Source organism: Myripristis murdjan, chromosome 2 (genome assembly GCF_902150065.1).
Source record: "Myripristis murdjan chromosome 2, fMyrMur1.1, whole genome shotgun sequence".
Classification (NCBI taxonomy): Eukaryota; Metazoa; Chordata; class Actinopteri; order Holocentriformes; family Holocentridae; genus Myripristis; species Myripristis murdjan.
The window spans coordinates 14,615,476-14,627,979 of record NC_043981.1 but is presented as its reverse complement, the minus strand read 5'-3'; the positions used below and the strand labels follow the sequence as shown (position 1 = coordinate 14,627,979).

At 40.4% G+C, this 12,504-nt stretch overlaps 1 protein-coding gene across 2 annotated transcripts in view; it reads left to right on the top strand.

Annotated features, from left to right (window-relative positions):
- LOC115373621 (gamma-aminobutyric acid receptor subunit beta-3-like) overlaps positions 1-10,341 on the top strand; it is a 67,705-nt gene extending 57,364 nt beyond the window's left edge. For both annotated transcript variants that reach the window (XM_030072113.1, XM_030072120.1), the window contains 2 exons: positions 2,685-2,932; positions 6,496-10,341. In XM_030072113.1, the coding sequence (XP_029927973.1) occupies positions 2,685-2,932; positions 6,496-6,867 (620 nt within the window). In that variant the 3' untranslated portion in view covers positions 6,868-10,341. The remainder of the gene's footprint in view (positions 1-2,684; positions 2,933-6,495) is intronic.
- The last annotated feature ends 2,163 nt before the right edge of the window (positions 10,342-12,504 follow it).

The following is a 12,504-nucleotide window of genomic DNA, read 5'->3' as shown; positions in this document are numbered from 1 at the left end:
TTACGGCCGCGCTGACATCATCTGAAATGGATCGAACCTCTGCCGATTCAACTCCCCCCCCCCTCCTCCACCCCGCCATACCTTATGTCTCTGCGACTGTATTTCTGCCTCCGTGCAAACGCGCTCTCCCTTTCTCTTTGTGTCGTAAAAAAAAAAAAAAAAAAAAAACGTGCACACGCGTGTACAATATGCGAAGGTGCCTTTCTGGGAATACCGGGAGATAGCGAATAATCACACTAAGCCATTCGGGACCCCCAGTGGATAAGGTTACCAAGAGCTGGGGGCTAGATACATGCAGCACTATTCTAATGAGTTATTTCAGCTTGATGACCAAAGGGCAGCTGGAGGTTTCAAGGCAGACCTTTGAATTTCAATGAGGCCGAGGTTATGCGCACACCTACTCGTCTGGTGCATGCCGGCGCGCATGCAAGCAAGATGGCACACACACACAAACACACAAGGAATGGAAACTCCAAAACACAGCCTCGCTCTGACACACGTGCACACACACCCACTACAACAACATCCACAACAGCGTAAATGTAATTATTATTTTTTTTTTTTGCAATGGGTCAATCCTCCTCTTCGGCATTAGGAGGAATAACCACCGAACAAACATGTTTTCTTCAAAGAGATCCTGGTTTCTATAGTAACGCCTCAGACAGCTGATTGGAGTTCTTTTTTTTTTTTTTTCCTCCAACGTGACCCTCAGGTTGCTGACAAGATATTCAGCATCTGTTTAGAGTAGCGATACGCCCCTTTAGGACAGGCTTACACTACAAGACAGTTTTTTGAAGTAATTAATCACCGAATTCACCGTCACAGATCAATTTCCAAGATCGGGCGGGAGGGAGGAGGCCTCGGAGGAAAAAGCTGTGACGTGCGAGTTTCACCCAAATCTTATCTTCTAAAAGGTTGCCTCCGTCTTGAAGGAACAGATGCGAGAGGACGCAAGGCCGTGGTTTGCATTTGACTTCTGAGTCGAGAGATGAGATGCATCAACAGCAACAGCCACTCAAACGCAGATTTAAGTTATTTTGGGAAACTAACTAAATTAAGTAAATCAAGATATGTTAATACTAAAGGTATTAGGTACTAAAGGAACTAGTACTAATGCTGCTGCTAGTAAAGTATGATAATGTCATGTAGTCACACTTCTTCTCAAACAAAGATGACTGAGGGAATCCCTGTCATGAGACATGGGATAACGAGACCTTGCTGAGTCAAAGGCGTCGCTAATTGGCTCTGAGTTCAAAAGTGGATTATCCCACAAGTCCTCAGAAACAGCACGGGGAAATGGTTTGTTTTTCCTCAACTTTTTGAGCAAAAACAAGCGAGCCGAAAATTCTGAATCAGTTTTGTGTGCTCGTTCACCGGAGCCCATGAGGCGGCCTCTCAGCTTGAAGACTCGGCTGAACAACGGGGATGTAATGGTGTGATGTGATGTGATGCGTGCGGACCAGTAGGCCGTGGTAAAAGATTCATCAAACTTGGCCAACAGCCTCTGATGCATTACACAGGAGAGACAAATTTGTTTCCAGTGATATGTCAAACTCACTGATAACAGAGGCTCGAGCGCCGGGTTAAATAGGAGGACGTGGCCTATCAGAGCCTCATTCATGAGAAATGCATTGTCACTGTAGTGATTCCACTGTTAGTAAAGTAGTTTTCCACACAAAGGATTAATCATGGTAATGAGTTTCATTTAGAAACCAGCAGAGAGAAAGCCATAGTGTCATGTTAACGTTAATTTAATTTTGTTTTACCATCTGTAGCAACTTCTTTTCCAAATCTGACCATTTAAATCACAACAAAACCAGTTTTTAATTACTTATTTTGTTTATTTAAATGTTTCTAGACATCCCTTGTATCTCCAGATGTATTACAAGATGAATACTTCTACTCATCCCGATAAAATTACTAATATTTGATATGACGGTTTAGGTCAGGGGCTGTGGGTCAGGCTGTAACTGTGATTAAGAGCTCTAAATAAACATGAACTTGAACTCAATATTAATACTATTGCTAGTACTGATAGATAGATAGATAGATAGATATTTCTTATTTAAGTGTCCTGCATACAATAATGCCCAGCCCCCATGGGCTTATAAGACACTCCCAACAAAAGTAAGTAAATACATGCATCAATTCATACATGCGGGTATAGCTGTCTCCACCGCAGCTGCCACGCTTCTCCAAAAATTTACCCAAAGCAAATACCTCTTCTTCAAACAGCCATCTTAGCATATTAAATTCGGACAACCAAAACAAATCAGGATTCCTCGTTTGTACTTTTTCAAATAAAACATTTCTTAGGCTGGCATACAATGGTAGTACTAGTTCTACTTCTAATTTTAATGCTAACAGTAGTATACATACTAATACTAATAAACTAATACTGATACTAACAGTAGTACAAATACTGATTCTAATACTAATACAGATGCTAACGTTATACTGAATCAAATATGAATGCAAAAATAAATATTATTACTGATACTAAAACTGACAATGATGCCAAAAGCAAGACGTCCAAGTATAATTGAAGCAAAGCAGAACTTATTTTTTCCTCCCCTCTGCTGCCTCATGGCCAGCAACAAGACACGCTCCTGTTGCATTGTATATTTGTTTTTTCAACAGTAATGATTCCCATGACACTGAAAATTCCCTCTTCCTGCCCAAAGGGATCACCACGGTGCTGACCATGACCACCATCAACACCCACTTGAGAGAGACGCTGCCCAAGATCCCCTACGTCAAGGCCATCGACATGTACCTGATGGGCTGCTTCGTCATGGTCTTCCTGGCCCTGCTGGAGTACGCCTTCGTCAACTACATCTTCTTCGGAAGGGGCCCGCAGATGCAGAAGAAGCTGGCGGAGAAGGCCGAGAAGGCCAACAACGAGAGGGCAGCCAAGTATGACTCCGCAAGGGTGAGTGGACATTTTCCTGGTCAGATTTGGGGTTGCGTTTGACATGTTTGGCACAATTACGCTGTCATACCCGCATTCACTCGATATGAAAATTGACCACGACACACTACAGGGTGTCCGAGTCTCATTGATACACTGACTGGTGTAAATGGGTGAATGAATGGATGGTTGGATGTGTGGATGAGAGAATGCACATATGATAAATTCAAGATGAGTAAGTTGAGTAAGTCCTTGTTGCAGCTATTGATGTTTGTGGAAATATGTGTCACTCATTTTGTGCACTGATAGAAGTCAATGGCCAGTGGAACCAATGGTGGCATGAACATGGTATGAAAATTACAATATCACTTCTGCAGGAAAAATGCCCCAGGACAGTACTGTGGAAAGGAGAAAAAAAAAAAAAAATCAAATTATTCTTTTTTATCTCGTCCCAGGAGGACGCAAATGATAAAACAGGCTAGACATTGTGCTTTTTCTAAAATTAACTTCTTTTTGGTCAGCTCATGAGAGAAGAAGCAGCACAAGGAAAACATATTGCATAATTTAACTGTATTATATTATTACATTATTCATAAGCATCTGTATCCCCGATGGAGGGTTCGGTAGCCAAAATGCGTTGGGCTTGAGAAAATCCATTTTCGGTTATTTGTTCCCAGCATGTGGCTGAATATTTTCATCTCCTCAGGAGGCAGGTAGTAGGACCGCATCCCTAAAACGCTCCAATCAGGTTAAAGGTCTTCGCCACTCACGCTCGGTGAGTTGTTTGTTCAATGGGACGCCTCAATATTCTTAAGTAAACTCTACCATTGCCATCAGTTGACATGGATGTTTTTTACTGTATTTCTTTTGCCATAACGTTTGTTCATCCATGGCATGAACAAAGACATTTCCACAGTATTGCCATAATCTCAGGAGTATTATTCAGTTTGACTTTCTTCCTTCTTTTTTTTTTTTTTTCCTGTAATTCAACATTTTTTCTACATCGAATGAAAGCATGAGACATGGCGCTCCACATGCTGCACTCTACATGGTGACGTTGCCGCTTTTGGATCCTGTTTCTCTTCTTTCGGAGCTCATTCTGAATGCATGCTGTCTGTGTACATTACATTCTCCGCGGTTGTCATTTATCGGAAGTTATTGAAAAGCCACACAATCAAAAACAGAGACGTCGATATAACCCATGAGAAGATGTGGAAAATTTGTGTAACTTTATATGGGCTGCCACTATAGAAGTCCCCCCCACCCTGCGTCTGTGCTGCATGAGAGCCAGCAGCCGGCATTCATTTCAAATGAGTGTTTTCCATTTCAAAATGAAATATCCACCCTTTGAAAAAATGCGTGACGGACTGAGACAAAATGATGGTTTGTACTGCATCAAAGTCAAACTCGCCGATTTAAGTTATTTTGAGCCCGCCGCTTTCAAAATAGCAACATTTTAGAGGAAGCTATCAGGTCAAAGTTTCACAGTTTATTTGGGTAGTCAAATGTTAATACACAACTTCCTACAAAGTGACTAGAATGTGTCACTTCAAAGTCGACTGAGCTGCAAATGGTACTCATAATTGTGTGAAAAGTAGTCTGCGGTTGTTCAGTGCCTGGGCTTGGGGTTAATGTAAGAAATGGAGCAGGAAAAGTTTGGGTTCTGCTATTGGGATCAGGGTTATGTAGTCGCTGGAAATGCACCAAGTGTACCATTTGTTTCTCAAAAAAAAAACTGTATAATATTGTGGAATGCAAATTAAAACTTTTGCAGTACAAACCCATTTATAAATCTTTGTGTCTGAGACTGAAAATGAGCTAAATACGAATTCCCCCGTGAGAGTTGTGGTAAAAGCGTCACATCACTTCACCATGTTTGCACGCAAGGACTAATGGGACTTCTACGGTGGCAGTTGCATGAATGAACACCTCTGTCTGACATTTTTGTTTGTTTGTTTGTTGGTTGGTTTTTGTGACGGACATGGGTCTGTCGCATTTGCAGGGGAGCTTCCTATCACCTTGAGAACTTGATAGCAATTGTGTCCGAAAGGTTTCATGGATTTAGACAACCTAACAAGGAAGCATCACAAGGCTAGTATAGATTTCCACGCTTCAACAAAGTCTCTTGTTTAAGGAATACTTCACCCATAATGCATAATTTGCTGTATCAAGCACTTTAGCGGGAAAAAAACTGGGTCTGTAATTGCACGAATTTACATCCAGTCAAACGCATAGACTCTTCATGACCTCACATGAAAGTGGACGTGGTTTTTGCAGCAATATTTGAGCGAAAACGTGTGTTTGGGAAATATTGAGCATACGACTGGATAAAGGAGGTGTGGATTATACTGCATGATGAGTATGAGCTTCATAAACTGAACTTTTTATAGTATTTTCGCTGGAGTTTCTAATTAAGGATTGCGAGTAAAGCTTTCTTCCTTAGAGGTTGACGGCAGCATATGGTGAATACTTGGTACAAACTTGATGCAGTATGGGTGAAGTATTCCTTGAAACTAGAATATTAAAGAAACATAAGCCTAATGTTTGCCAACTTACAGCTGGTTGATTTAGGAAACAGCTGATAGGATGACTAGAGTTAAGTTTGTTGCTTGCTGCATGAATTTATGGGACATTCTGCACAGCCAGCCTTGTAAATTTTCCTTAAAATTTTGCATCCTAAAAGGATGTGTCCTGTGTATCTCACTGAGACAGCACTAAGCAGACAGATTTTCTAAAATACTACCTACCCAGGAAGCTTCCTTACAAGTGAGACAGACCCATGATCACAAGCATGGAGTATGCTGCTCTTCCTGTGTGTTTGATTTGAAATGTTCAACACTGACTGTGTTGTTTCAGTGGAAAGGAGGAATCTGTTTTTGTCTATTTATAATCTTGTCAGTTCTTTTGAGCAGCTTCAGTGGTGGAATCTACAAACGCTGTTAGAAGGCATTAACATCCAAGGCTGGAGACAATTCATGTTACATTCATCACCTGAGCCATTCCAAAAAAAAAAAACATAACATGAATTGTTTTTCACAAATGCTTCTTATGATATATAAAGAAATTTGTAGAGTGCTGTACCATTATTATTATTGCAAATGACCATGATTCCGTCTTCATCGGATTATATAATTATTGGATTATTTAGTGCAGTAGACCTAATGGTGGTAACAGTAGTAGTGCTTTATTTATCTTAAGACATAACAACATTTTACTCAACAGACATTTAGAGCAGGACATCAAACTTGGATGGAAAGAGCTGCTGTTCCTCCTCAAATTAGCACTCTCGGATAGTCATTTGGCCGGCCTGCTCAAGATGGCTGCCACGGAAAGTGAGACGACGCTGTCATGGAAATGAGTATCAGTTTGGCGCATGACTTGTTGCCATGGCAAAAGCACGGTTTCACTGAGCGCTGGATCGGATGCGACGCGTGGTTCCATGACAACCGCGTTCTGTGGCACCCATCTCGGGCCGCGCTGAGAGAGACCGCCTTGAAACGTCAGAAAGGTGTCCTCTCCGGCCGCTGCGTTTACGAGCTCGTGATGATGTTAAATTAGCTCTCTCATTTCTTTCCTCTCTTCAGGCGGAGCCGCACGGCCACGGGAACATCCTGCTGACCACCCTGGAGATCCATAACGAGGTGGCGGGGAACGAGATCACCACCAGCGTGGCGGACATAAGGAACTCTCAGTCCATGGTGCAGTTGGACAGCACGGCCTCGTCGCACATCCAGTACCGCAAGCAGAGCGGCGGGATCGGCCCGCGCTCGGCCAGCCGGCACTCCCTGGACCGGGCCGCCCAGATGAAGCGCAGCCGTCTGCGGAGGCGGTCTTCCCAGCTGAAAATCAAAATCCCCGACCTGACAGATGTGAATGCCATCGACCGCTGGTCACGGATCATCTTCCCCTCTGTTTTCTCGCTGTTCAACCTCGTCTACTGGCTCTACTATGTCTAATTGGACTGTTTTGTCTAGGTGTTTGTTGTTGTTGTTTGTTTGTTTGATTTTTTTTTTTTTTTTTTTTTTTTTTTCGGTTTTGATTTGTTCTCTTTTTTTTTTTTCCTTTTCCGTTGCTTTTTTTACGTAATGGAATCTGCCGAGAAAACAGACTGCGACAATACAGAGGAAAAAAAAAACTGACTCAGAAAGACTACAGATGCTTGGACCAACTTCTCATCAAAATTCTTTTTATATCTTTGCAGTCTTTGAATCCTTCGTACCAAAATCTTTTTTTTTTGTTTGTTTTGTTTTTCTTTTTTTTTCATAAGTATGTACTGTAATTGGGACTTGTTAATGTCATTTCCCAACATTCGCCCTCTCAGTAATTTGTAAATAGAGAGATGCAGAGCCAGCAATTGAATAAACAATACCGTATTTGCAAAAATCAACAATAGACACGAAAGCACTCAACGATTTTTTTAAATCACAAAAAAAAAGACCACCATTGCGAAAAACGACTAACCTTTATACAACACAGGCGGTCAGATAAGTGCAGACAATTTTAATTTCATTAAGCTAATGTAATGTATGTTTTACTGGTACCCTATGCAGTAATAATGCATGTAATGATCAGCCATAGTGAAAACAATGATTCCTTTTTGCCTTGGGTTATATTACATTTTCAGAGTGCAGATCAGATGCTCTTTTTCAAAGGAAAACTCCTGTTGATGTGTATTTGTGTATAGTGTTGCTATTATAGTTGTTATTAACTATATCATGTATTGATCTGGTGAACCTTTATTCAAACGTATTTATTTGAAGTTGAGGACTTAGTTCTCTCTTTCAGGATGATTGTGACTCAGGTTCTGAATTTTGCTATTTGGCATCTTTTCCTCGAAAAAAGAAAAGTGTCATTCAAATACCCTTTTGGTAATTTGATAAGGGGGGGAAAAAAAAGCACAAAAGTGAATGAAACTGCCATTTTTTTTTCACTTCACTCTTTTACCTTCTAGCGACAGTGCTTCGAGTGATAGCATGACAGAATTGCACTCTATTTCAAAAAAATCGATCCGATTCCTCTAAAGCTGTCTTACTTTCGTTTAAAACAACTGCCAAGGGCCTTGTGGGCGATACCGTTATTACTCAAGTCATGAAATATTATAATATTTTTGTACTCTGTGTCTTCAGGTATTCATTTTGTTTCCTAACCCGTCTTGCTGAAAACATATTTATGCTCACATCAATATGAGAGAGGTCAAACTTTGAGACTATTGTGTTGATAGTGGTACAGTGGAGGGATGACACGCATTGTTTGTACATAAGTACATAGTTGTGTATATAAATATATATATACATATATATATACTGTGTGTACAACCAAAAATGAAAATGACATATTCAGCATTTTGTGATTGTCATACTGACTATTAACTGTCAGACTATTTAGTGCAAAAAAAAAAAAAAAAAAAGACATCAATTAAACAAACCGAGAGGTCAACTCAAACATAATCACATTAGTTTTTGACGTTTCAGACGTTTTTTGTGGGGCACTCTAAATCCATTTCTTTTATCAAACATCCGACCATCTTGAGACGCCACTCTAGATACTGTACAGCGCGCTGCATCTCAGAGCCGCCGTATGCCCGGCCATACAGCGGCGAGCGATGCAGTAATGGATTTCATCGATTCCATCGTGACGGACCATGACAGAGCAGTACGGCGGTCTGTCGACTAATAAGCACATACTAGCATTGAATGTATCAGTTCCATTCTTCAGGGAGAGGATAATGAGCCATGGTCATCATTTCTCCATCAGAATCAGAATGTAAAATGCCCAGTCTCGTGTTGTGACGCTAAACAGAGGAAAGAGGAGAAAGGGAAGGGGTGGTGAATGAGTGTGTGCGTGTGTGTAAATGTGTGTGTGTGTGTGTGTGTGTGTGTAATAGAGAGACAGCCAGACACGCTTGGAAGCGGATAAGGAGCGCCTGAGAGAGGAAGGGCGTGGGTAGACTCATTTCTTTTCTGTGCTGCTTGCTCGACGATGAACAAATGTCAAAATATGATAATTTTGTGATGAAAATGACTCTCCTGTTTGACTCTTACTATGACGAAACTGTGCCATTCCACCGTAGGTCGCAGAGCAATCAGCCAGGTGCAACTTATGGACGACGATGTAAATCTGAAGCATTCTCTTGTTCAATCGTAGTTACATGATGCACATCCACTATTCATGCATGTACATGAATACATGTAGAGAAGAAAAAAAAAAATATTTTGCTACTTGATGACAGTGCGTTTCGGTGTGACTGTGAGAATGCCAGTGCTTCATAATGCTGGTCTATACAAGAGCCATGAATAGTCAGAGTTGGGATCAATTCACCTTTAACTCCATTTCCAGTTCCATTCAGGAAGTTTCAGGAGTTTTTATCGGGAAAAAATATGAGTAAATTGCAAAGTTTTATGACGCAGAATGCTTCTTGTGTCCAATCTGACTCATGACTAACTAAGAACTGAATGTATTGTTGTATCACAGCTGCAATTTACTCTCTCTCTCTTTGCGCTTACGGGGAAGGAATTGACCTCAACCCTGATTAATATACGACTCAAGTTTATTCCACATCCAAGTGACCGCAAGTCCCTTTCTGGTTTCCAGTCCCGTTTTCTACTGTGTAGATGGGGCTAAGTGTAGATCTGGCCTGGGTCCCATATGAAAGACATCTGTACTTACAGATGAGTGTTAAATACCAATGAAATGATATCTATTACTCTGAGTGGTTGTTTTTTTTCTTTTTTTTATTTGTTTTTTTGTTTTTTGTTTTATTTTTTTGGACTGACCCATGAATAAGCCAAGACATGTCTCTCTAGAGGACGTCTTGCCTTCGGGGACGCAACCCTTGGTGTTTTGCGCGCAAAGCAGTGTTTCACGGTTTCATGCATTCGAGGTGAAGAGTGGCGGTGTGCTGTTACTGTAACAAAACAGAGAGCCAGTTAATCCCAAAGATGTTTAAAACTGCTCTATGTAGTTTTCCAACCCGTGAAATGTCAAAACAGTCAAGGATAGCGCTCCAGTGCTTTTTAAATGAAGCATTATGATGAGAAAAGTGGATCCCTGGGAATGTGAAGCCAGAGAGTCGCTGTTTTATTGTGGTGGCTCTAGTTTCTGACCACATTTACAATGCAAAGAAACATCTAGACTTATCCCATTTTTTCGGATATGAAGTATGTGTTTACAAACGATTACGGAATCAGTCAGTTTTATTAAAAAAAAAACTACATAGTGCAGTTTGAAAGCGCAAGAGAGGCAAATGTGTACTTCTTTATCATGCATGCAACCACAATTTGTTCCCGGTAAAATAATAACAATAATAATAATAATAACGATTTTTTTTTATTGAAAAAAATGTATTTTGCAAACTCATTTATCCATAAGAGCTGCCAACTGCTCGTTTTAGAGATGACAACATGCCAAGTGAGCCTACTTTAAAATGAAAAAGACAAAAAAAAAAAAAAAAAAAAGTCAAAGAGTCATCAATGACTTAAGGTGTTGTATGGCTTTGGTCCCATAATGGAATGTGAAATGTTCTGTGCTGCCACAAAATGTATTTAGGTTTAGATTTATACTGTATATCTATGTATGTTTCTCTTCCCCTTTTCAATAGATTATCATGTTAAACCATCAAATAAATGATATCCATTGTACCTGAGTGTTTGGTATTGCAAGTATGCATGCAGCTCCATATTGCATCTTCATCTCCAGGATATATGGCAACAAAATGTTCCAAATCTGTGGCTTTTTGTGTCTTACCTTTGTAACATTTGGGAGTCAAAAAAACAGAGAAATGCTAATTTTTTAATGTAAATGTTAACGTTCATTTCCCTGAGAGCACTTGTCCAGCGGAGTCATCCCTAAAAATAGATTCAATTCTCGCTTTAGTTAGGCCCTTGCACATTTTTTTTTTTTTTTTTAGCATTATCAGCTCAAATATTGGAGAGGGTTCATCTCAGTTCATATGAATAAAGCAGTAGTAAAAAAGTAGGGCTGACACAGTGCCATGTGAAGCGCTGCGGGGGGAGAACGGTGCCGTGCTTCCCCCAATAATATTTGTTAGCCTACAAAATATTCAAATGAGGGGATTAATTGGGGGTTTATGATGTACTGTGTGAAATCAACAAAAATTATACCTAGGGTTAGTTGTTAACCCGGGGTTTAAAGAGTATGAATTGTAGGATAAAACATGCACACTCGCATATTTGTGTGAGAAAAAGGATCTAGATAGGTTTGGTGTGTGTGATTAGTTGGAATGTAGAAGGTCAGCTAAGCAAACTAGACCCTTACCTCTTGCTTTTTTTTCCACTGGGCTTCACTGTAACATTACTTAACCTGAAAGAAAATGACCTTTTAGCTCCTTCTATTATGATTTAATTCAATCAATGATATTTCTGCCCTCACAGCTGCTGCTCTGCCTCTGAAAAATGTTTGTCTGACTGCAACTACAGTCTGCATTCTACAGCAAATATCATCCTTCACTGCATTCAGTTTTATCTAAAACTACATTTTCTCAAGGACAAGTATATATAAATGCTTAAAAGCCTCCTCGAGTGATTTCATGACCTCAGTCTAGATGGTGACCCCATGTTTGCTAGTTTTGCGGGTTTTGCAAGTGCGGTCAGGGTGAAGGTTAAGGTTAGATTTAGGGTTAGGGTTAAAGTTAAGGTTAAAGGTAGGCTATGTTGTCAAAACATAAGATTCAAGACAGGCATGTAAGAGTGTTACATTGATTCTCTGCGTTATTAGTCTTTGCATGAACCTGAGGGATTTTAGGACAAGGCTGAGGAAGGCTGAAACCCCTCAGGTTCATGCAAAGACTTATAACCCAGAGAATTAATGTCACACTCTTACATGAATCTTATGTTTTGATGTCAAATGTGCACCAAAACATACATAAAATACCCTTATATTTTGGATTATGATGGAGTGAAAGAGTTGTCCTGAACCCCTGGGGCATTTCTAAGATCTATTCTGTTGTGAATTGAGTGGCCTTCACTGATCTTTACCAGATCATTACAAGGTGCATACTGCATTGTCTGCCTTAAAGTTTAAGTTAAGGTTAAGGTTGCAATCTAGACACTAAGCAAGCATTTTCAAAACTCCTCCTGAAAAAGTTGATCTCAGAAGTGATGTAGTGATGCAATCGCAATTAGTCTCATATGTGCAGCAGGTTGCTCAGGGCCTGGATTGGTCCCGCCAGCTGTCTGTAACCAGCTGTAAACCAATGGTTAACCTGAAAGGCAGGGGCGTGGTTACACTCGATGCACAGGTGAGACTCATCTCGATTGCCATTGGAGGAGATGATCATCCGTCACTGTGCTGTTTAAGGAAGAGTTTCAAAAGTGGCATTGCTCAAGAAACATGACTCCATTCGGAAATCGTATAGACGTAGTTGGTAAGTCGCTCAGAAACCCTGGAAAGATCGCCAAGATTGTGCAGTTCCAAGATCGTGTATTTGTGTTTTTACAAAGAGTAGATTTCTGCTTATGATTATAATTATATGATTATAATTAAGCCAATGGAGGGAGGTCAGAGACGTCCCTCTGCTTTCGCCAACAAACAACATTGAGGCAGTAAGTCCATTCACATTTACACAGAATCTGATA